This window comes from Cyprinodon tularosa, unplaced genomic scaffold (assembly GCF_016077235.1).
Source record: "Cyprinodon tularosa strain WSP-4 unplaced genomic scaffold, ASM1607723v1 ctg557, whole genome shotgun sequence".
Lineage (NCBI taxonomy): Eukaryota > Metazoa > Chordata > Actinopteri > Cyprinodontiformes > Cyprinodontidae > Cyprinodon > Cyprinodon tularosa.
The window spans coordinates 612,501-638,740 of NW_024039293.1; the positions used below are offsets into that span (position 1 = coordinate 612,501).

Sequence of the window (26,240 nt, forward strand, 5' to 3'; positions counted from 1 at the left end):
ATGGATGGATGGATGGATGGATGGATGATGGATGGATGGATGATGGATGATGGATAGATGGATGGATGGATGGATGGATGGATGGATGGATGATGGATGATGGATAGATGGATGGATGGATGGATGGATGGATGGATGATGGATGGATGGATGGATGGATGATGGATGATGGATAGATGGATGGATGGATGGATGATGGATGATGGGTGGATGGATGGATGGATGGATGATGGATGGATGGATGGATGGATGGATGATGGATGATGGATGGATGGATGGATGGATGGATGATGGATGATGGATGGATGGATGGATGATGGATGATGGATGGATGGATGGATGGATAGATGGATGGATGGATGGATGGATGATGGATGATGGGTGGATGGATGGATGGATGGATGGATGGATGATGGATAGATGATGGATAGATGGATGGATGGATGGATGATGGATAGATGATGGATAGATGGATGGATGGATGGATGATGGATAGATGGATGGTACCGGCCCAGAGAACCAAAGGTACCCAAAGCTGGTCCAATGCCCATGAAAGCTGACCAGAACCTCAGATTGAATCTTTTAAATGTTGTCATGATGACGATCTGCTGGTGAAGATTCTCAGTCATGCAGGTCACAGTTATTCTATAAAAGTTCAAATCAATCCACTGTTCTTTGTTTCCAAGTTTGAAGACGTTTCTCTTCCATCCAGGAAGATTTTTCAATCCAAATGTCAGAAATAGCGTTTAGTTCCAGGTTTTATCCAGCAGCCCAACAAAGCCTGGTTTTAGTTTAGAAAACATGCAAATAGAAACGGATGAACGGGTCCCCCCCTTTGGAATGGGGGTCATTTGGCTTCTTAGTTAGCCTGCAATGCCCCATACCTGTCTATGTCTCTGAAAGGGGGGGTCGTTAGAGGGAATAGTTGGCCTGGCTGAACAGGTGAGGTCTTCTGTCCTCCTGTAAAGGGGTTGGAGCTGCGATGATAGCGGAAAGGAATCAACTCTATCGCTGCATTGAAGGTTTTTGAAAGCTGAAATCTGAGTCCCCCCCCCCTGTTTAAGGTTGGTTTTCTTTCAGAATGTAGATGGCTTCCTTGGATAATACCAGGCCCTGAGAGAAATATTTGCTCTCCTCATTTAGAGCAATACTTTACATTCCTTGGCCAAATGCCTGCATTATGCATTATTTAGATGTTTGGGTGAAAACACCAAGAATCCATCAGGAATCCATGCTGCTATCAGTGTTTCTGGTGGTGATGGTGAGGGACACACACTCACCGGCCACTTTATTAGGTACACCTGTCCAACTGCTCGTTAACACTTAATTTCTAAGCAGCCAATCACATGGCGGCAACTCAGTGCATTTAGGCATGTAGACATGGTCAAGACAATCTCCTGCAGTTCAAAGCGAGCATCAGTATGGGGAAGAAAGGTGATTTGAGTGACTTTGAACGTGGCATGATTGTTGGTGCCAGAAGGGCTGGTCTGAGTATTTCAGAAACTGCTGATCTACTGGGATTTTCACGCACAACCATCTCTAGGGTTTACAGAGAATGGTCCGAAAAAGAAAAAACATCCAGTGAGCGGCAGTTCTGTGGGCGGAAATGCCTTGTTGATGCCAGAGGTCAGAGGAGAATGGCCAGACTGGTTGGAGCTGATAGAAGGGCAACAGTGACTCAAATAACCACCCGTTACAACCAAGGTGGGCAGAAGAGCATCTCTGAACGCACAGTACGTCAAACTTTGAGGCAGATGGGCTACAGCAGCAGAAGACCACACCGGGTGCCACTCCTTTCAGCTAAGAACAGGAAACTGAGGCTACAATTTGCACAAGCTCATGGAAATTGGACAATAGAAGATTGGAAAAACGTTGCCTGGTCTGATGAGTCTGGATTTCTGCTGCGACATTCGGATGGTAGGGTCAGAATTTGGCGTCTACAACATGAAAGCATGGATCCATCTTGCCTTGTATCAACGGTTCAGGCTGGTGGTGGTGGTGTCATGGTGTGGGGAATATTTTCTTGGCCCTCTTTGGGCCCCTTGGTACCAATTGAGCATCGTTGCAACGCCACAGCCTACCTGAGTATTGTTGCTGACCATGTCCATCCCTTTATGACCACAATGTACCCAACTTCTGATGGCTACTTTCAGCAGGATAATGCGCCATGTCATAAAGCTGGAATCATCTCAGACTGGTTTCTTGAACATGACAATGAGTTCACTGTACTCAAATGGCCTCCACAGTCACCAGATCTCAATCCAATAGAGCATCTTCGGGATGTGGTGGAACGGGAGATTCGCATCATGGATGTGCAGCCGACAAATCTGCGGCAACTGTGTGATGCCATCATGTCAATATGGACCAAACTCCCTGAGGAATGCTTCCAGCACCTTGTTGAATCTATGCCAGAATTGAGGCAGTTCTGAAGGCAAAAGGGGGTCCAACCCGTTACTAGCATGGGGTACCTAATAAAGTGGCCGGTGAGTGTATGTTCTTGGCTCAGTTTGGACCCAGTGGTCCCACCTGAGCCTCCTTTCCCTACCAAAGCTAACATTGCTAACCATCTCCAACCCTTCATCACCACAGTGGACCTTCTGCTGATAGTTCCTTCCTGCGGGGCAATGAACCAAGCCACTCAGCCCAGATCACCTCATACTGGGTTCTGGTTCCTGAAAACAAACAACTTCCATTCTGCGCTTGTTTTTCCTGCAGAATCTCAGTCTGACCCAGTGGCTCTGTCCTTTGTCCACCCATCTGCTGCCGAGTTTGAGGAGGCTCTGCACTGGTGGTAACATTATTCTGCAGTGCTTCGTTCAGGAGCTGCTATCCTGTTGGATGGTTCCCCTGCTGCTCTTAAACAGCATCTTGGATTTACCAGTATGGCTGGAGTTTAAGGTAAGAGATCAGGGTTTAGGGTTAGGGGTGAAAGGGCCAAGATTTTACAGAGACTTGACCTCGTTTGGAGCCTTAAAAGTAGACGACGCTGCTGGTTTCAGGTTCTGCTGTTGGTCCATGTGGTTCAATCAATGCAGGAAGTAAAACCAGTGAGAGTGAGAGAGCTTTTCTGAGAAGCTTTTAGAAACCTCTGCTCGTCAGCAGCTCGGTTTAGACCTCCAAGCGCGAGGCCTGCTGTCTTCAGAGAAAGCCACAGCGGAACCATTTAAGGCGTTCGTTTTAAAGCTGTGGGCAGAATGAGTCACTGACGTCTTCCTGGAGAAGCTGACATGCGTGAAGGTTCAGCTTACAATCGTTTCTTTGGAGTTTAACAATAATAATATAGAATTCTGTCTATGATGCACTTCACATTCACAGAAAACCTCAAAGTTCTACCACAGACCCCCCCCCCCCTCGTTACACAATCTATTTTTATGGTTTGCTTTTAACACAGCGACAGACTGTCTGTGTTTTTGCATTTTTTTTTTTAATAATTTTTTAATTAATTTTTTTTTTTTTTTTTTTTTTTTTTTAATTCAATTTTATTGTCATTACACTGTCACAAGTACAGAGCAATGAAATGAACTCTCTGCATTTAACCCATCCCCTTGGGGAGCAGTGGGCTGCCATCGTGAGGCGCCCGGGGAGCAGTGTGGGGTTAAGGGTCTTGCTCAGGGACCCAGAGTGGCAGTCTGTGGGAGTGGGGGATCGAACTCACAACCTCAGGATTCAAAGCCCAATGCCCTAACCACTAGGCCGCCACTCCACCCACTAGGCCGCCACTCCACATTTGTGTTTTTTTATTGTGTTTACTTACTTAAGATGAAAAAGTACTAAAGAAATTCAGATAAATGCAAATAAAATATTTATAATAAATAATCCATTCAATAGGAGAAGACATAAAATCAGCATCATTAAAGCTAGGGATGCATGATATAATCTGCCCCCTATCGGTATCGGCCTTAAAACTGAATATCGGACATCGGCCACCCCACCGATATTTAACCCGATATTTGATCAGCTTCTGAGTTTCTAAAGTCTAAAAAAAAAAAAATTCTACTTCTTCTTCTTCCTCAAAAACTTCTTTTTTACAGACTTAAAAACTTCTAAAGACGAGGGAAAAAATATTGATCCATTAAAATATCCCAATATCTTCATATGCTGATATATTGCCATTTAAAAACACCATATCAATCTCTTTTACTAATGAAATATTGCTATATGTCATCGTTATGCTACGAAATCCCCCGAAAATTCACCAAATGTTGCCATATTTTTATATGTTGATATATTGACGCGGTATCGATCTATTTTACTAACAAAATCTCACAAGAATTTGCAAAATATCACGAGAGTTTGTAACAGAACGATGAAATTTCACCAGATTTTGAAAGTAAAATAGATCGATACCGCGTTTTTAAAAATCAATTTGATATCAGCTTAAGAAAATATATTTGAGTATATTATTTTTCAAAGTGTCAGAAATGGATAACAAAACTGCTATTTTCAATGACTACTTATTTTTGTCCAGCTTTAACATCGGTATGGATATCGGTTATCGGCTACATGAGTTTTAAAATATCGGATATCGGCCAAAATCCCAATATCGTGCATCCCTAATTAAAACTGTGTAAAAAGAAAGGTTGGAGGCCAGATTTAAAGCATGTCCGCCTCAGAATTAAAGGTAAAGTATTCCCGAGTCAATTGGTCTCTGCCTCCCAAACTGTTGGTGCAAATCCTGGAAATTTTAATAAGATTGGTGACTCTGCTGCAAAGGGAAACATCCTGGCCAGGGAACGTTATGGTGATGAAGAAACCTCGCTGCATCCACACGTTTATTTCCTCCAGACAAGCTGTAAGAGTGGGAGGGGAGGAGAATAGTGAAGGGGGGGGGGGGGGGGGGGGGGGGGGGGGGGGGGGGGTGACAGAGACAACTAGAAGATGGGGGTTTCAGATACATTACCACCTAGCTTAATTTACCAACGAGTATCATCAGCAGAGCAATGAATCAGAGCGATACCGGGATAGAAAACTTTGAACCAATCTGACTGGATGATCTGGTAAACTGGAAAGTGACCTGAGACAAACATGAGAAAACGCAGAAGAAGACGACAAGACACGCTTAAGGAAGATGGGAACGCCGACTGTACCATGAAAAACACACAATTTGAATGTTTGTCATAAAACTCGGCCATTAGTTCAGGTGATCCTTTTTAATAAACAAATCAGCATCTAACTATTAATTCTACTCTTCCAGGTGTCGTGGGAAAAAGAGAGAACAGTTCATCATGAAGCCCTAATGCAGCAGCATTCTGCCCTGTTCTGCTAGAGCAGCGTTCGTTCCTCCTTACTTAGAACACTGCAAAAGTAGTCAAAGTCTAAACAAGTTGTGGATCCACAACATATAAGACGAACAAAACACAAACCCTTAGCCCGCCCATCTTTACCGAACCTCCTGTAACTGGGTCAACGGTAAAAACACGCTTTCAGTCTATTTATCCGCAGGTACTTTAACTCTAGTCTTTAAAAAGTGAACCAGTTAATATTCTGCTGTCAGCCAACCATTTATAACTTTATGTCAGCTGCTATTTCAGTCCTGATTCTGAAAGTTAGGATGTTTTTGTTTTTTTATCATCGTTGATTTAAATCCATTAAGCAGGTTTTAGGTTTTATTCATTTTTAAACATACTTGTTTTAAATGTGCCAAAAATTCTTCTTATTATTGCCACCCTTTCAGGAAAATATGCAACTTTGAGTCAAATCCTCAGGAATTAGACCCCGTCCACACGAAGTCAAAACGAACACGAAACGTTTTCCAGAATGTTTGTCGTAAAGACGGAGATGTAAAATAAATGTGATCGTCCACACGAATGCATGAAAACGCTGCAAAATGTATGCCAGGCCTGTAAGTGGCGCTGTGGTGCCAAAGCAAAAATAAACGACGAAATGTTGGGCATGCGCAGTAATATTTATACATGGTTGCCCTGCGGGTCCATTTTCGTGGTTCAGTCAAATTCAGGTGCTGAACTATGTGGTCGATATTGCTCTTTTCTTCCTGGAGATATTCCAGAAGAAGAAGATTCTGTTGTAAGCCCGACAGCAGGGTGAGTAGCATGAGCAGCAACCATTCAACACAGTACGGCGCCATTGTTGTTATGATACTGTGTCGCGCAAGCGTGTTTAGAGGCGACGCTATGACGCATGCGTGTTTAGAGGCGACCTGCATGCGTGTTTAGAGTCAACCTGCATGCGTGTTTAGAGGCGACGCTATGACGCATGCGTGTTTAGAGGCGACCTGCATGCGTGTTTAGAGTCAACCTGCATGCGTGTTTAGAGGCGACGCTATGACGCATGCGTGTTTAGAGGCGACCTGCATGCGTGTTTAGAGTCAACCTGCATGCGTGTTTAGAGGCGACGCTATGACGCATGCGTGTTTAGAGGCGACGCTATGACGCATGCGTGTTTAGAGGCGACGCTATGACGCATGCGTGTTTAGAGGCGACGCTATGACGCATGCGTGTTTAGAGGCGACGCTATGACGCATGCGTGTTTAGAGGCGACCTGCATGCGTGTTTAGAGTCAACCTGCATGCGTGTTTAGAGGCGACGCTATGACGCATGCGTGTTTAGAGGCGACGCTATGACGCATGCGTGTTTAGAGGCGACGCTATGACGCATGCGTGTTTAGAGGCGACGCTATGACGCATGCGTGTTTAGAGGCGACGCTATGACGCATGCGTGTTTAGAGGCGACGCTATGGCGCATGCGTGTTTAGAGGCGACGCTATGGCGCATGCGTGTTTAGAGGCGACGCTATGGCGCATGCGTGTTTAGAGGCGACGCTATGGCGCATGCGTGTTTAGAGGCGACGCTATGGCGCATGCGTTTTTAGAGGCGACGCTATGGCGCATGCGTTTTTAGAGGCGACGCTATGACGCATGCGTGTTTAGAGGCGACGCTATGGCGCATGCATGTTTAGAGGCGACGCTATGACGCATGCGTGTTTAGAGGCGACGCTATGACGCATGCATGTTTAGAGGCGACGCTATGGCGCATGCGTGTTTAGAGGCGACGCTATGGCGCATGCGTGTTTAGAGGCGACGCTATGGCGCATGCGTGTTTAGAGGCGACGCTATGGCGCATGCGTGTTTAGAGGCGACGCTATGGCGCATGCGTTTTTAGAGGCGACGCTATGGCGCATGCGTTTTTAGAGGCGACGCTATGACGCATGCGTGTTTAGAGGCGACGCTATGGCGCATGCGTGTTCAGAGGCGACGCTATGACGCATGCGTGTTTAGAGGCGACGCTATGACGCATGCGTGTTTAGAGGCGACGCTATGGCGCATGCGTGTTTAGAGGCGACGCTATGGCGCATGCGTGTTTAGAAGCGACGTTATGGCGCATGCGTGTTTAGAGGCGACGCTATGGCGCATGCGTGTTTAGAGGCGACGCTATGGCGCATGCGTGTTTAGAGGCGACGCTATGGCGCATGCGTGTTTAGAGGCGACGCTATGGCGCATGCGTGTTTAGAGGCGACGCTATGGCGCATGCGTGTTTAGAGGCGACGCTATGGCGCATGCGTGTTTAGAGGCGACGCTATGGCGCATGCGTGTTTAGAGGCGACGCTATGACGCATGCGTGTTTAGAGGCGACGTTATGGCGCATGCGTGTTTAGAGGCGACGCTATGACGCATGCGTGTTTAGAGGCGACGCTATGGCGCATGCGTTTTTAGAGGCGACGCTATGGCGCATGCGTGTTTAGAGGCGACGCTATGACGCATGCGTGTTTAGAGGCGACGCTATGGCGCATGCATGTTTAGAGGCGACGCTATGACGCATGCGTGTTTAGAGGCGACGCTATGGCGCATGCGTTTTTAGAGGCGACGCTATGGCGCATGCGTGTTTAGAGGCGACGCTATGACGCATGCGTGTTTAGAGGCGACGCTATGGCGCATGCATGTTTAGAGGCGACGCTATGACGCATGCGTGTTTAAAGGCGACGCTATGGCGCATGCGTGTTTAGTGGCGACGCTATGACCAATGCGTGTTTAGAGGCGACGCTATGACGCATGCGTGTTTAGAGGCGACGCTATGACGCATGCGTGTTTAGAGGCGACGCTATGACGCATGCGTGTTTAGAGGCGACGCTATGACGCATGCGTGTTTAGAGGCGACGCTATGGCGCATGCGTGTTTAGAGGCGACGCTATGGCGCATGCGTGTTTAGAGGCGACGCTATGGCGCATGCGTGTTTAGAGGCGACGCTATGGCGCATGCGTGTTTAGAGGCGACGCTATGGCGCATGCGTGTTTAGAGGCGACGCTATGGCGCATGCGTGTTTAGAGGCGACGCTATGGCGCATGCGTGTTTAGAGGCGACGCTATGACGCATGCGTGTTTAGAGGCGACGTTATGGCGCATGCGTGTTTAGAGGCGACGCTATGACGCATGCGTGTTTAGAGGCGACGCTATGGCGCATGCGTTTTTAGAGGCGACGCTATGGCGCATGCGTGTTTAGAGGCGACGCTATGACGCATGCGTGTTTAGAGGCGACGCTATGGCGCATGCATGTTTAGAGGCGACGCTATGACGCATGCGTGTTTAGAGGCGACGCTATGGCGCATGCGTTTTTAGAGGCGACGCTATGGCGCATGCGTGTTTAGAGGCGACGCTATGACGCATGCGTGTTTAGAGGCGACGCTATGGCGCATGCGTGTTTAGAGGCGACGCTATGACGCATGCGTGTTTAAAGGCGACGCTATGGCGCATGCGTGTTTAGTGGCGACGCTATGACCAATGCGTGTTTAGAGGCGACGCTATGACGCATGCGTGTTTAGAGGCGACGCTATGACGCATGCGTGTTTAGAGGCGACGCTATGACGCATGCGTGTTTAGAGGCGACGCTATGACGCATGCGTGTTTAGAGGCGACGCTATGGCGCATGCGTGTTTAGAGGCGACGCTATGGCGCATGCGTGTTTAGAGGCGACGCTATGGCGCATGCGTGTTTAGAGGCGACGCTATGGCGCATCCGTGTTTAGAGGCGACGCTATGGCGCATCCGTGTTTAGAGGCGACGCTATGAAGCATGCGTGTTTAGAGGCGACGCTATGACGCATGCGTGTTTAGAGGCGACGCTATGACGCATGCGTGTTTAGAGGCGACGCTATGGCGCATGCGTGTTTAGAGGCGACGCTATGACGCATGCGTGTTTAGAGGCGACGCTATGGCGCATCCGTGTTTAGAGGCGACGCTATGGCGCATCCGTGTTTAGAGGCGACGCTATGAAGCATGCGTGTTTAGAGGCGACGCTATGACGCATGCGTGTTTAGAGGCGACGCTATGACGCATGCGTGTTTAGAGGCGACGCTATGGCGCATGCGTGTTTAGAGGCGACGCTATGACGCATGCGTGTTAAGAGGCGACGCTATGACGCATGCGTGTTTAGAGGCGACGCTATGGCGCATGCGTGTTTAGAGGCGACGCTATGGCGCATCCGTGTTTAGAGGCGACGCTATGACGCATGCGTGTTTAGAGGCGACGCTATGACGCATGCGTGTTTAGAGGCAACGCTATGACGCATGCGTGTTTAGAGGCGACGCTATGGCGCATGCGTGTTTAGAGGCGACGCTATGGCGCATGCGTGTTTAGAGGCGACGCTATGGCGCATGCGTGTTTAGAGGCGACGCTATGGCGCATCCGTGTTTAGAGGCGACGCTATGGCGCATCCGTGTTTAGAGGCAACGCTATGAAGCATGCGTGTTTAGAGGCGACGCTATGACGCATGCGTGTTTAGAGGCGACGCTATGGCGCATGCGTGTTTAGAGGCGACGCTATGACGCATGCGTGTTTAGAGGCGACGCTATGACGCATGCGTGTTTAGAGGCGACGCTATGACGCATGCGTGTTTAGAGGCGACGCTATGGCGCATGCGTGTTTAGAGGCGACGCTATGACGCATGCGTGTTAAGAGGCGACGCTATGACGCATGCGTGTTTAGAGGCGACGCTATGGCGCATGCGTGTTTAGAGGCGACGCTATGACGCATGCGTGTTTAGAGGCGACGCTATGGCGCATGCGTGTTTAGAGGCGACGCTATGGCGCATGCGTGTTTAGAGGCGACGCTATGACGCATGCGTGTTTAGAGGCGACGCTATGGCGCATGCGTGTTTAGAGGCGACGCTATGGCGCATGCGTGTTAAGAGGCGACGCTATGGCGCATGCGTGTTTAGAGGCGACGCTATGGCGCATGCGTTTTTAGAGGCGACGCTATGGCGCATGCGTGTTTAGAGGCGACGCTATGACGCATGCGTGTTTAGAGGCGACGCTATGACGCATGCATGTTTAGAGGCGACGCTATGACGCATGCGTGTTTAGAGGCGACGCTATGGCGCATGCGTGTTTAGAGGCGACGCTATGGCGCATGCGTGTTTAGAGGCGACGCTATGACGCATGCGTGTTTAGAGGCGACGTTATGGCGCATGCGTGTTTAGAGGCGACGCTATGACGCATGCGTGTTTAGAGGCGACGCTATGGCGCATGCGTTTTTAGAGGCGACGCTATGGCGCATGCGTGTTTAGAGGCGACGCTATGACGCATGCGTGTTTAGAGGCGACGCTATGGCGCATGCATGTTTAGAGGCGACGCTATGACGCATGCGTGTTTAGAGGCGACGCTATGGCGCATGCGTTTTTAGAGGCGACGCTATGACGCATGCGTATTTAGAGGCGACGCTATGACGCATGCGTGTTTAGAGGCGACGCTATGGCGCATGCATATTTAGAGGCGACGCTATGACGCATGCGTGTTTAAAGGCGACGCTATGGCGCATGCGTGTTTAGAGGCGACGCTATGACGCATGCGTGTTTAGAGGCGACGCTATGACGCATGCGTGTTTAGAGGCGACGTTATGACGCATGCGTGTTTAGAGGCGACGCTATGACGCATGCGTGTTTAGAGCCGACGCTATGACGCATGCGTGTTTAGAGGCGACGCTATGGCGCATGCGTGTTTAGAGGCGACGCTATGGCGCATGCGTGTTTAGAGGCGACGCTATGGCGCATGCGTGTTTAGAGGCGACGCTATGTCGCATCGGTGTTTAGAGGCGACGCTATGGCGCATCCGTGTTTAGAGGCGACGCTATGGCGCATGCGTGTTTAGAGGCGACGCTATGGCGCATGCGTGTTTAGAGGCGACGCTATGGCGCATCCGTGTTTAGAGGCGACGCTATGACGCATGCGTGTTTAGAGGCGACGCTATGACGCATGCGTGTTTAGAGGCAACGCTATGACGCATGCATGTTTAGAGGCGACGCTATGGCGCATGCGTGTTTAGAGGCGACGCTATGGCGCATGCGTGTTTAGAGGCGACGCTATGGCGCATGCGTGTTTAGAGGCGACGCTATGGCGCATCCGTGTTTAGAGGCGACGCTATGGCGCATCCGTGTTTAGAGGCAACGCTATGAAGCATGCGTGTTTAGAGGCGACGCTATGACGCATGCGTGTTTAGAGGCGACGCTATGGCGCATGCGTGTTTAGAGGCGACGCTATGGCGCATGCGTGTTTAGAGGCGACGCTATGGCGCATGCGTGTTTAGAGGCGACGCTATGACGCATGCGTGTTTAGAGGCGACGCTATGGCGCATGCGTGTTTAGAGGCGACGCTATGACGCATGCGTGTTTAGAGGCGACGCTATGGCGCATGCGTGTTTAGAGGCGACGCTATGACGCATGCGTGTTTAGAGGCGACGCTATGGCGCATGCGTGTTTAGAGGCGACGCTATGACGCATGCGTGTTTAGAGGCGACGCTATGGCGCATGCGTGTTTAGAGGCGACGCTATGACGCATGCGTGTTTAGAGGCGACGTTATGACGCATGCGTGTTTAGAGGCGACGCTATGACGCATGCGTGTTTAGAGCCGACGCTATGACGCATGCGTGTTTAGAGGCGACGCTATGGCGCATGCGTGTTTAGAGGCGACGCTATGGCGCATGCGTGTTTAGAGGCGACGCTATGGCGCATGCGTGTTTAGAGGCGACGCTATGTCGCATCGGTGTTTAGAGGCGACGCTATGGCGCATCCGTGTTTAGAGGCGACGCTATGGCGCATGCGTGTTTAGAGGCGACGCTATGGCGCATGCGTGTTTAGAGGCGACGCTATGACGCATGCGTGTTTAGAGGCGACGCTATGACGCATGCGTGTTTAGAGGCGACGCTATGGCGCATGCGTGTTTAGAGGCGACGCTATGGCGCATGCGTGTTTAGAGGCGACGCTATGGCGCATGCGTGTTTAGAGGCGACGCTATGGCGCATCCGTGTTTAGAGGCGACGCTATGGCGCATCCGTGTTTAGAGGCAACGCTATGAAGCATGCGTGTTTAGAGGCGACGCTATGACGCATGCGTGTTTAGAGGCGACGCTATGGCGCATGCGTGTTTAGAGGCGACGCTATGGCGCATGCGTGTTTAGAGGCGACGCTATGGCGCATGCGTGTTTAGAGGCGACGCTATGACGCATGCGTGTTTAGAGGCGACGCTATGGCGCATGCGTGTTTAGAGGCGACGCTATGACGCATGCGTGTTTAGAGGCGACGCTATGGCGCATGCGTGTTTAGAGGCGACGCTATGACGCATGCGTGTTTAGAGGCGACGCTATGGCGCATGCGTGTTTAGAGGCGACGCTATGACGCATGCGTGTTTAGAGGCGACGCTATGGCGCATGCGTGTTTAGAGGCGACGCTATGACGCATGCGTGTTTAGAGGCGACGCTATGACGCATGCGTGTTTAGAGGCGACGCTATGGCGCATGCATATTTAGAGGCGACGCTATGACGCATGCGTGTTTAAAGGCGACGCTATGGCGCATGCGTGTTTAGAGGCGACGCTATGACGCATGCCTGTTTAGAGGCGACGCTATGACGCATGCGTGTTTAGAGGCGACGCTATGACGCATGCGTGTTTAGAGCCGACGCTATGGCGCATGCGTTTTTAGAGGCGACGCTATGGCGCATGCGTGTTTAGAGGCAACGCTATGACGCATGCGTGTTTAGAGGCGACGCTATGGCGCATGCATGTTTAGAGGCGACGCTATGACGCATGCGTGTTTAGAGGCGACGCTATGGCGCATGCGTTTTTAGAGGCGACGCTATGACGCATGCGTATTTAGAGGCGACGCTATGACGCATGCGTGTTTAGAGGCGACGCTATGGCGCATGCATATTTAGAGGCGACGCTATGACGCATGCGTGTTTAAAGGCGACGCTATGGCGCATGCGTGTTTAGAGGCGACGCTATGACGCATGCGTGTTTAGAGGCGACGCTATGACGCATGCGTGTTTAGAGGCGACGCTATGACGCATGCGTGTTTAGAGGCGACGCTATGACGCATGCGTGTTTAGAGGCGACGCTATGGCGCATGCGTGTTTAGAGGCGACGCTATGGCGCATGCGTGTTTAGAGGCGACGCTATGGCGCATGCGTGTTTAGAGGCGACGCTATGGCGCATCCGTGTTTAGAGGCGACGCTATGGCGCATGCGTGTTTAGAGGCGACGCTATGGCGCATGCGTGTTTAGAGGCGACGCTATGGCGCATGCGTGTTTAGAGGCGACGCTATGACGCATGCGTGTTTAGAGGCGACGCTATGACGCATGCGTGTTTAGAGGCGACGCTATGACGCATGCATGTTTAGAGGCGACGCTATGACGCATGCGTGTTTAGAGGCGACGCTATGGCGCATGCGTGTTTAGAGGCGACGCTATGGCGCATGCGTGTTTAGAGGCGACGCTATGACGCATGCGTGTTTAGAGGCGACGTTATGGCGCATGCGTGTTTAGAGGCGACGCTATGACGCATGCGTTTTTAGAGGCGACGCTATGGCGCATGCGTGTTTAGAGGCGACGCTATGACGCATGCGTGTTTAGAGGCGACGCTATGGCGCATGCATGTTTAGAGGCGACGCTATGACGCATGCGTGTTTAGAGGCGACGCTATGGCGCATGCATATTTAGAGGCGACGCTATGACGCATGCGTGTTTAAAGGCGACGCTATGGCGCATGCGTGTTTAGAGGCGACGCTATGACGCATGCGTGTTTAGAGGCGACGCTATGACGCATGCGTGTTTAGAGGCGACGCTATGACGCATGCGTGTTTAGAGGCGACGCTATGGCGCATGCGTGTTTAGAGGCGACGCTATGACGCATGCGTGTTTAGAGGCGACGCTATGGCGCATGCGTGTTTAGAGGCGACGCTATGACGCATGCGTGTTTAGAGGCGACGCTATGGCGCATGCGTGTTTAGAGGCGACGCTATGGCGCATGCGTGTTTAGAGGCGACGCTATGGCGCATGCGTGTTTAGAGGCGACGCTATGGCGCATTCGTGTTTAGAGGCGACGCTATGGCGCATGCGTGTTTAGAGGCGACGCTATGGCGCATGCGTGTTTAGAGGCGACGCTATGGCGCATGCGTGTTTAGAGGCGACGCTATGGCGCATGCGTGTTTAGAGGCGACGTTATGGCGCATGCGTGTTTAGAGGCGACGCTATGACGCATGCGTGTTTAGAGGCGACGCTATGGCGCATGCCTGTTTAGAGGCGACGCTATGACGCATGCGTGTTTAGAGGCGACGCTATGACGCATGCGTGTTTAGAGGCGACGCTATGACGCATGCGTGTTTAGAGGCGACGCTATGACGCATGCGTGTTTAGAGGCGACGCTATGGCGCATGCGTGTTTAGAGGCGACGCTATGACGCATGCGTGTTTAGAGGCGACGCTATGGCGCATGCGTGTTTAGAGGCGACGCTATGGCGCATGCGTGTTTAGAGGCGACGCTATGACGCATGCGTGTTTAGAGGCGACGCTATGACGCATGCGTGTTTAGAGGCGACGCTATGGCGCATGCGTGTTTAGAGGCGACGCTATGACGCATGCGTGTTTAGAGGCGACGCTATGGCGCATGCGTGTAAGAAAAAAAATGCGGTTAGAGCTTAAAGATGGAAACGCGAAAACGGCGTTTCAAAATCTTCCCACTCTGAAGGCTTAATAAAAAAAAAGATCGTTTACAGACCCCCGAAACGCCGGCTTCGTATGGATGAGAGGCTGGTTTGGTGAAAAATTAGTGCGTTTAGGCCAGGGTTTGACTTCGTGTGGACGGGGCCTTGATTATTTATTATTTGCAAATCTATAATTTTAGTTAATAAACTCATAGCTTTTATATATTTTAGTTGCATTTTCCAAACTACATCCAAAATATTTGGTTAACTGTAAGATTTATTTATTTTAAACACTTAAGGGATGAAAATCGCTGATTTCATTGTTCATATGTTTTAATGATATACATGTGTATTAATATTTTTGGAGGAAAGGGAAATCAAATTCTCTTAGTTTTCATTTAGTGAAATCTAATTCAGATTAAACTGACACATAACTTTAGATTTTATCCTATTGGATTATATTATTCATTCTATTTCCTCTATAAGTTGCTGTTTTGTTTACATTTACATAAGTCAGAGCAACCATCACCTTTTCTCTGTACTGTGTCAGACCATGTTTGGACCCTTTTCTCTCTCTGGATCTGCCTAAGTTTTCATCTCCAGGTCCGTCCATAACATTATGGAACATGGTGACAGCAGGAAATGAACAAAACCAGACCCGTCCGGTTTTTAAACAACCGGAAAAGACAGTTGCTGCTGAATTTTTTCTCTTAAAAGAAGATTTTTTGGTTTAGATATTTAGGGTTGGTTCTAATTAGATCAGAACTGATTATACTGACTCTAAAACAATCATGGTTTAGTGAAAGCCAACCAGGCCGTACATTATCACCCTCATTAGACATTTTCCCATAAATAAAGTCAGTCAGCAGCATTTTCTTCATTGCAGGATGCAGAAAGGAATCTAATCAGAAAGTTATCAAGCTTTTCTTGCATAGTTGGAAGTCTATGGAAACGGAAAATAAAATAAAATATATAATCGATCACTTTACCCTTTACTGACTGCTGCCTCCAGACGGTTTCAGTCCTGGAGACCCCCCCCCTCCTCCTTATTTCCCCACAAAAAAAAGTTATCTGTTATTTTGTATGTATATTCTTTAGTATAATACTAATTTTAGTGCATTAAAATGATTAGCCTATGATAGACCTATTCATGGCTATGTAGACTCTACATTGTAAAACTTCTCGCGATCGACTGGTTGGGCCCCCCTGCTTCCCAGCATTCAATGCAGGCCCAGCAGGTTCTGCAGCAGCTTCTTCCCCACCGCCATCACACTGATGAACTGCTGAGAAACTATAAACCAGACTCTACATCACACTGATAAAACCAACCCAACAATACTGCAGATTTTCTCCATAGATATTAAAGCTCTGAACTTCCAGATCAAAGCGTTTTATCCTCCATGTTTTTTTCTCTGTTTACATGTGATCACTGCTGAACTTTATGGATGGAAACGTTCATTTGCTGTGTGGAAAGCTGTACTCAACGAAATGTTGTTTTGTATACACCCTGTTTATATAAAATGACAGTAAAAGTTCTCTAAGTCATGTTAATTTATTCTGAATGTGGGGAAACCCCATCAGCTTCCTCTGATGACGCCGCTCAGGACCTGCAGCTCAGGTTCCAACATGTTTCTCTGCAGGCAGAGCTGCCATCTGCTCCCCAGATGTTTTCATGAGCTTCCCTCACTGCTTGTTTCTGTTACCAGTAGAAGCATAAAGCCAGAGATCCTCTGGAAAAGTCAAGTAATCTGAGATGATGAGCTGCTTTCCAAAAAGTTAAAATCAATCCTCTGGACTTTGTTTCCAAGTTTGAAGACGTTTCTCTTCCATCCAGGAAGATTTTTTATTCCAAATGTCAGAAATAGCGTTTAGTTCCAGGTTTTATCCAGCAGCCCAACAAAGCCTGGTTTTAGTTTAGAAAACATGCAAATAGAAACGGATGAACGTTTTCTTCTTTTGTTAGCCTGCAATGCCCCATACCTGTCTATGTCTCTGAAAGGGGGGGGCTGCTTTCTTCCATCTGAAGCAGATTCCTGCAGAATCTCGCAGGTTCCTCTCTGACTCACTGCTTTTCTGTCCACAGACAGGATTGTTCAATCTGTCCCGCGTTACATTTTACGAATGCCTCCCAGAACCACATCAGAGGACCAGTGGGCGCTTCTTCTGCCGACTCAGTAACTGATTTATGGAGGGAAATGACACGTTGCTGCGACCTGCATTCATGGGCGAGACGAGTCTGGGGGGAGAACCCTGCACCATGATCCTAAAGGGCGCTAAAACAAAGCTTCCTCTTCTTCTTCCTGTCTGATTCAAACTTTCCAGCTGCTGGCAATGATGCGATGACGTGATGTCACCGAAAATAAGCCAAACTTCAGAAGCAGACTTCGGCTGAACCTTTAATCCCATCTTTTGAGGTGAAGATGCTGCTTCTAAAGTGTAAATGGAGCTGAGGAGCTCATGGAGGCCGGAAGGTTCCACACGGTGCAGCTCTGTGGTTTCAGCTTCTTCTCTGCTATGGTTCCATTTCCTAACTGTGCCTCATCAGACAGACACAACATGTTTTGGTCCCTGGGCACAGAGGGAGGCCTTTTTTCGACAGCACCGCCCGAAAACTGGCACATTCAAAGCTAATTATAGGAAGTGAGAGGCGCTGTGGTCAAAACAGTTTTCTGCTACAGATGAAGAGGAGCCAGACCCTCTGTTATGTTCCGTCTGGGTTCTAACCTCTAACTCGGATCCAGAAGGACGAGAAGATTCGGACCCGTAGACATGTTGTGGTCTTTGGTCTCCAGTGGACTGAATCACAGTGGGTGGAGGACACAGCCCTGGGAGACTCCCTTCTGATTCCTGCTTATCATACAGTTAAAGATTATAGTTACTCCTTCAAAATGGCCTTTCAGCTGCTCAGAGCACCCCCCCCATACACACACACACACACTCACCCAGAGGGAGGGAGGGAGGGAGGGAGGAGGTTGGAGGCAGTCTGAGCGCAGCAGCAGCAGCAGACCTACTTTACGCACAGCGCGCAGATGGAGCGGACCGACCTCCTCCTTCTCCTCGCCCTCCTGCTCGGCCCGGCCGCGGCCGACCTGAACCTGGTTCTCCTCCACACCAACGACGTGCACGCGCGCGTGGAGGAGACCAGCGTCCACTCCGGTAAATGCAGCGGCAAAGCGGGGGAATGCTTCGGCGGCGTGGCGAGGAGAGCCACGATGATCCAACGGATCCGGAGCCAAAATAAGAACGTTCTGCTGCTGGACGCCGGAGACCAGTTCCAGGGGACCGTGTGGTTCAGCTACTATAAGGGAGCCGAGGCGGCGCACTTCATGAACAGGCTGAGATATGATGCGATGGTAGGAAACTGATTCTGTTAAAGCGCTGATGATGAACTTCTGCTTTCAGTGGAGGAAACATGGATTTAGAGTCTGCAGGAGAAGCTGGATCACATCAATGTTCCACTTCTGCTCAACTTATACAGGAAGCCTGCACTCTGGGTCCCTGAGCAAGACCCTAAACCCCCCTCTGCTCCCTGTGCGCCGCACAATGGCAGCCCAATGCTCCCCAAGAGGAAGGGTTAAATGCAGAGAGGGAATTTCTGTAGTGTGAGTTCAATAAAGTTCAATTATTATAAAGAAAATCTGCTGCAAAGCAAATCAGGAGGCGTTCATTGAACTCCTGGGGGGTTCAACTCCAAGCTTTTTAAGCGTCTCTATTGGTCCAGTTAAGATAACACCTATAAAAGTGTTAGAAAGTTCCCTCTGTGAGGAACGCCCTGGGATTTCTCTTTTTATAGCTGAAATTCCCAGTTCCCCCCCCCACATTCCTGCTAGATGTGGAAGGTTAACCCAGTATCACCAGCTGCCCGTGCTGACAGCAGGACAGCCGCCACCGCCTCCTCTGAACGCCATCAGTACGAGTCAGATGTTTCACCAAGGACACAACAGCTACACTGGTATGTGACCCCGTGACCCCCCCCCCCAGCTGCAGGACGAACCTGGTCATCATGAGCAGGGAGGAGGTTCGAGGCGGTCTGAGAGATAAGAGTTGGATAGGTTGGCTCAGTGGGAGGAAGTCTGCTGATTTTTTTACCCTGAGTAGGAAAAATTTAACTTCCAACAGTATTTCTGACGTTCCTCTCAGCAGCCGGACGCCATTTTTCTTTCCCTGAATGAGTTCTGGGAAGGCACGCCATTCCGAAGCCAGCTCCCGACCTCACTCTGTCTGAAGGGATCATTTTAAGGGTTGGAGGGCGCTTCCCCCTAGCTCCTATAACTATTGGGACACACTAACCTTACACAGCAACGCGTAAAACTGAGCACTATAGAAATGGGACTGGGCCTAAACTCGCACAGCGGATTAAACTAAAGCAGACAGTTCATGAATGCAGGACTGTTAAATTTATGTATATTTTTATACAGTATTCAGCAGGTGCGGATTTAGGACATTTGGGGCCCTAAGCAAAGACAGGCAGGGGGCCCTCTGAGTGGAGAAGACAACACATCAAACAGCCCCATTCTACAGATGTAGAAATGTTAATAGAATAGACATCCATTATCTGTTCTAGGTTGTGTCCCTCTCTTCTTGTCCCTTTTCTTCTTGTTTTCCTCTCTATGTTTTGTACTCAGCTGACTTTTCATGCTGTCTCTAAAGGAATGAAAGATTTTTTCCAAGCACTAAGCTCACTTAGCTGATTGCTCCTTCCTGTGTTTCCAAAAAGGCCAAAGTAAATAACCCAGTCCTTCTTTTCACTGTAGACAAGCCATGATCTGCTTATCTGTTCTCCATTTTTCATTTGGATGAAATAATAGCTGCATGAATCATGACAGCAGACAAGATAGAGGAGAGCAGGAGGCGGGGTTACCAATCTACTCGCTCTGGAGAGCAGAGTTCGCTGCTTTTAGATGTTGTCTCCAAAGTCTCCAGTAGCAGAAAAAAGTCTCTAGATTTGGCGCTAGGAGCTTTTTAGAAATCAAAGTGCTAGAGGGGTCTGAAAAGTGGCTAAATATAGCGACTAAAGCGCTAAGTTGGCAACACTGCTCTTTGCATGGTTTGTTTTCAAATGGTTTGCTGCTGTCTGTTTGGACCTTTCTGAACATGTGCAGCAAATGGACTGATCCAATATGGTGGACACTGAAGGGGGGGGCTGAGACACTTAATATTATCGGCGTTCTGATGGCATTTTAGCCAAAGGATTTTTATCAAAAACATAATTAATGTGCAGAAATAAGGAATAGTTGTATTAACCATACATGGAAACAGAGTTTTATGGGGCCCCCAGGAATGCGGGGCCCCAGGCAGCTGCCTGGTATTTCCTAATGGTAAATTCCCCCCCCTGTGATCCAGTGTATCATATTCAGCAGGTAGACACACAGCCTCCAGGCTCTGATCTAACCTGATGTTAAAGCAGCGGTCTGTAGTCTGGTTTATAACGGCTGCATCATGCCACTGCCACCAATGTCAGTCCACAAAAAGTTCAACTTTATGCAGCTGGAGGTAAAGTTTATGTGTCCCTGTTGTCTGTTGGTGGTGGGGGGCGGGGTGTTAGAGTCAAACGGAGGTACCGGTCGCTGTGTGTTGGTTTCCTGTTGAGTTATCTGTCTTCTTTCACACATGCCGGGTGAACAGGATGTTTCTGTCCGCTGCGTTGATGTGGTCAGTGAAAGTGTTGATATCTTTGGTCTTTATCTGGACCCGTGTTTCGTCCACGTATCTGAACCAGTGACTGGGTTTGGTTCCCATGCAGGGGGGGGGGGGGGGGGGGGTTTACCATTAGGCAATACTAGGCAGCTGCCTGGGGCCCCACATTCCTGGGGGCCCCATAAAACTCTGTTTCCATGTATGGTTAATACAACTATTCCTCATTTCTGCACATTAATTAGGTTTTTGATTAAAATCCTTTGGCTAAAATGCCATCAGAACGCTGATAATATTAAGTGTGCCTCAGCCCCCCCCTTCAGTGTCCGCCATATTGGATCAGTCCATTTCAATTCTATTCAGTTTATTTCTATAGCTCCAATTCACATCATGTCATCTCAGGTCACTTTCCAGTTCACCAGATCATCCAGTCAGATTGATTCAAAGTTTTCTATCTAAGGAAAACCAGCTGATTGCATCGACTCATTGACTCTTCAGCAATCCCTCACACTAAGCATGCTTGTAGCGACAGTGGAGAGGAAAAACTCCCTTTGAACAGGAAGAAACCCAGCTCCTAGCGCCAAATCTAGAGACTTTTTTCTGCAACTGGAGACTTTGGAGACAACATCTAAAAGCAGCGAACTCTGCTCTCCAGAGCGAGTAGATTGGTAACCCCGCCTCCTGCTCTCCTCTATCTTGTCTGCTGTCATGATTCATGCAGCTATTATTTCATCCAAATGAAAAATGGAGAACAGATAAGCAGATCATGGCTTGTCTACAGTGAAAAGAAGGACTGGGTTATTTACTTTGGCCTTTTTGGAAACACAGGAAGGAGCAATCAGCTAAGTGAGCTTAGTGCTTGGAAAAAATCTTTCATTCCTTTAGAGACAGCATGAAAAGTCAGCTGAGTACAAAACATAGAGAGGAAAACAAGAAGAAAAGGGACAAGAAGAGAGGGACACAACCTAGAACAGATAATGGATGTCTATTCTATTAACATTTCTCTATCTGGAGAATGGGGCTGTTTGATGTGTTGCCTTCTTAGTTCAGAGGCCCCCGGCCCCAAATGTCCTGAATCCGTCCCTGTTCTAGTGCATTAGTGTGTAGAGCTCTGCTTTCCACTAAGTTCACTGTTAGTTTTATCAGTTTAACTTTGAGTTAAATCTCCAATGACAGTTTTATAGAAGCAAAAACCTTCAGGCAGTTTTTCATCACTGCCTGTTTCTGCCTGATTAGAGGGAAACATGTTGTAACATCCGTTCTGCGACCGTCTCCGCTCTCCTGTCCTCCATGTTTATCATGCAGAAACTTCCTCAGGTTGGTTCCTAACTGTAGAACCTTCATCACTGGGTTAATGTTGCTGTTTTCCTTCAGCTGATTTGGCCTGATTGTCTCTGATTGCTGTTTAGTTTTTCCACTCTGACGCTCTGACGCCATCTTTGGGACAAAGCAGCATCTTCACCTTTTATTTACCTTCTGTCCAGGAGCCCGGCTGCATCTCTGCGGTCGGGTTCATGTCTCCTGCCAATCAGATCAGGCTTGTGTGGGTTTTGTTTTAGAAATGCTGATTAACATAAAGCTTCTGCAGAAATATATGGAGTGAATTCTACTCCATTATTGTTGCAAACAAAGAACTATTGTAAACTGAAATGTGAAAAATATGATGTAATCAAAGGGTTTTGAGAGAAATGCTGTTTTCTCACATTTAGTTTTTTTATTTTTTCACAGCTTACATTCTTTTAAATTCCATTTTCTTTAATAGAACATTTTTAACAGGTGCTATATTTTTTAATTCTCTTCTCATTTTGCATTTTGTGCATTGCAAACTTTAAAGATTAGGTTTCGTAGATCATTGCAGCTCAATGCAAACGGCTCGGTGACCAATAAGCATGTTGCTGCTAACGTCCAGCAGACCAATAGAAACGCGTCAATCCGGAGGAAAGCCCGCCCCCATAATGTGGTCAAATAAACACAATTTGGAAAAAGAAATTAGATAAATAAAAACAGAAAATATTAAATCTATTAAGAAATATAATAAATAAATATGGAAAAACAACTTTGAAAATAAATAGGAAAAAATGCATTTCAGAATTTAGGAATCTTTCTACCAAACCTCTTTTTATTTTTTATTCACTTTTTCTTTGAGTTTCATTAATGGATTCCTTCTTTTTGATTCCTTCAAAGAGAACATCAAACTTGATTTTCTTTTTTAAAATATGTATAACATTGATATCTAAACCAATATTGGTCATTTTAAGCGTATTGGTGTCGGTTGGAGAAGTTAAACTGGTTTGTGTAGTTGGAAAAAAGTATTCAACCAATCACAGCAGTTAAATAAACAGAGATTTTATTTTTGTATCTTTGTAAATAGAGAACGGTTGATGATGCGGCCCTTATAGAGCAGTAATCAGCGCTGTTCTGATCTGGGCGGAGCTTTTCTGTTTTACTTATAATGAGGAAAAAATGAGGAAGTTTGTTTCAGAGTAAAAACACATTTTACTCACAATTAACAATTCTTTGGCTCGTTAAGGAATAATTAATCCTTGGATGCAAAACACTTCCCACCCTGACATTTTGTGGCCTTGCAGGTGAAACAGACTGAAAAAAAAAACATTTTTCTTTGGATAAATAAAACTAAATATATGAAACAAGAGAAATCGAAATTTTCAGACCACATTTGATATTAATCATCAATGTTTATTTATGCATAGTTGCTATTCTTGTTTCAGGAGGGGGGGGGGTGCGGTCATGTGGTGTAACTTTGGTCATGATGATGATGATGATGCAGCTCAGGGTTGTGTAACTGAAAGCAGAGAAGCAATGTCAGCACTGTGGTCGGTGTCTGATGGTGGAAATATATGAGATCGGTTATTATTATATCAGTTTGATTCAAAGCATCAGACAGAAGGACTCTACCGTCTTCACCTCTAAAGGTAGGTATGGTGATGGCAGCATCATGCTGTGGGACGTGGAAGCTGGTCAGAGTTAATGGGATGGAGCTAAATCCAGGAGAATCTTCTGGGATTGGGATGGAGGTTCACCCTCCATCAGCAGAACCACCCTGAACATCCAGCTGGAGATGAGTTAGGACGGCCTAGTGAGGACGGCCTAGTTAGGACAGCCTAGTTAGGACGGCCTAGTGAGGACGGCCTAGTTAGGACAGCCTAGTTAGGATGGCCTAGTGAGGACGGCCTAGTTAAGACGGCCTAGTGAGGACGGCCTAGTTAGGACAGCCTAGTTAGGACAGCCTAGTTAGGACGGCCTAGTGAGGACGGCCTAGTTAGAACAGCCTAGTAAGGACGGCCTAGTTAGGATGGCCTAGTTAGGACAGCCTAGTTAGGACGGCCTAGTGAGGACGGCCTAGTTAGAACGGCCTAGTGAGGACGGCCTAGTAAGGACGGCCTAGTTAGGACGGCCTAGTTAGGACAGCCTAGTTAGGACGGCCTAGTGAGGACGGCCTAGTTAGGACGACCTAGTTAGAACGGCCTAGTGAGGACGGCCTAGTAAGGACGGCCTAGTTAGGACAGCCTAGTTAGGACGGCCTAGTGAGGACGGCCTAGTGAGGACGGCCTAGTGAGGACGGCCTAGTTAGGATGGCCTAGTTAAGACGGCCTAGTTAGAACGGCCTAGTTAGGACGGCCTAGTTAGGACGGCCTAGTAAGGACGGCCTAGTTAGAACGGCCTAGTTAGAACGGCCTAGTTAGGACGGCCTAGTTAGGACGGCCTAGTAAAGACGGCCTAGTTAGAATGGCCTAGTTAGGACGGCCTAGTAAGGACGGCCTAGTTAGAATGGCCTAGTTAGGACGGCCTAGTAAGGACGGCCTAGTTAGAATGGCCTAGTTAGGACCACCTAGTTAGGACAGCCTAGTAAGGACGGCCTAGTAAGGACGGCCTAGTTAAGACGGCCTAGTTAGCGGCCTAGTTAGGACGGCCTAGTAAGGACGGCCTAGTTAGGACGGCCTAGTAAGGACGGCCTAGTTAAGACGGCCTAGTTAGGACGGCCTAGTAAAGACGGCCTAGTAAAGACGGCCTAGTTAGGACGGCCTAGTAAGGACGGCCTAGTTAAGACGGCCTAGTTAGAATGGCCTAGTTAGAACGGCCTAGTTAGGACGGCCTAGTAAGGACGGCCTAGTTAGAATGGCCTAGTTAGGACCACCTAGTTAGGACGGCCTAGTAAAGACGGCCTAGTTAGAATGGCCTAGTTAGGACGGCCTAGTAAGGACGGCCTAGTTAGAATGGCCTAGTTAGGACGGCCTAGTAAGGACGGCCTAGTTAGAATGGCCTAGTTAGGACCACCTAGTTAGGACGGCCTAGTAAGGACGGCCTAGTAAGGACGGCCTAGTTAAGACGGCCTAGTTAGCGGCCTAGTTAGGACGGCCTAGTAAGGACGGCCTAGTTAGGACGGCCTAGTAAGGACGGCCTAGTTAAGACGGCCTAGTTAGGACGGCCTAGTAAAGACGGCCTAGTAAAGACGGCCTAGTTAGGACGGCCTAGTAAGGACGGCCTAGTTAAGACGGCCTAGTTAGAATGGCCTAGTTAGAACGGCCTAGTTAGAACAGCCTAGTTAGGACGGCCTAGTAAGGACGGCCTAGTTAAGACGGCCAAGTTAGGACGGCCTAGTAAGGACGGCCTAGTTAAGACGGCCTAGTTAGAACGGCCTAGTTAGGACGGCCTAGTTAGAACGGCCTAGTTAGGACGGCCTAGTTAGAACGGCCTAGTTAGGACGGCCTAGGTAGGACGGCCTAGTTAAAGGCCGACCCAGACTCTACAGCAACCCCCATGTTCTGCATCTGGTTCGTCTACGAAGGAGAAAGTGGAAAAACCCTGTAGGTGTCTAAAGCTGGTTTAGACAAAGCGCTGCAGTCTGGACCTGCAGTCAGAGAATGGTCCTAAAAGCAGGCCGCACTTTTCAGGTTTTGAAACAGGATGGGAATACTTTAATGGCCTCCGTGCTGGTCTAGGACGGGAAGTTTTCTCCTGGTTCTGGATGGACCAGAAACTTAAAATCCTCCCTCAAACTTTGAAAATGTTCCAAACTGGATGTGAATTTCCAGGAAAGCATAATCAGGATCATCCGGATGCTCCGACATGCAGAGATTCCAGAATCAGGAAGAGATTAATCCGTCTAAATTATGTTTCCGTCTGGGTGGAACGATGCTGGTGGCTGAACTGGAGCTCGGATCTCTAGAAAATGAACCGCTGCAGGTTTCCTTGGAAACGAGCAGTCTAACTTCCTGCAGATGACCACAGCTTATCTTCCAGGAAGCGTGTGGTTTTATCAAGCTTCCTGTTTCGCCACATCTCATCTTCTCTGCTTGTTTTTTTCTTCAGGTTTTCGGGAACCATGAGTTTGATAACGGAGTAGAAGGACTCATGACGCCGTTCCTGCAGGACATCCAGTGTCCCGTCCTCAGCGCCAACATCAGAGCCGACAGCACCCTGGCCTCCACCTTCGGCCTCACATATTCACCCTACAAGATCTTTGAGGTCGAAGGTCAAAAGGTCGGAGTGGTTGGATACACGTCACGAGACACGCCTGCTCTGTCCAGACCCGGTAGGAAGGACTGAGACTGATCTACATCCATCCATCATCCATCCATCCATCCATTATCCATCATCCATCCATCCATCAATAATCATTCATCATCCATCCATCAAACATCCATCCATCCATCATTCATCATCCACCATC

The 26,240-nt window shown here is 48.5% G+C and overlaps 1 protein-coding gene across 1 annotated transcript; it reads left to right on the top strand.

Annotated features, from left to right (window-relative positions):
* The first annotated feature begins 17,891 nt into the window (after nt 1-17,891).
* LOC119796688 (snake venom 5'-nucleotidase-like) lies at nt 17,892-26,116 on the top strand. Its single transcript, XM_038305345.1, has 2 exons — nt 17,892-18,267; nt 25,880-26,116. The coding sequence occupies exons 1-2, from the start codon at nt 17,944-17,946 to the stop codon at nt 26,114-26,116; spliced, it is 561 nt and encodes a 186-aa protein (XP_038161273.1). The 5' UTR covers nt 17,892-17,943.
* Nucleotides 26,117-26,240: the final 124 nt, after the last annotated feature.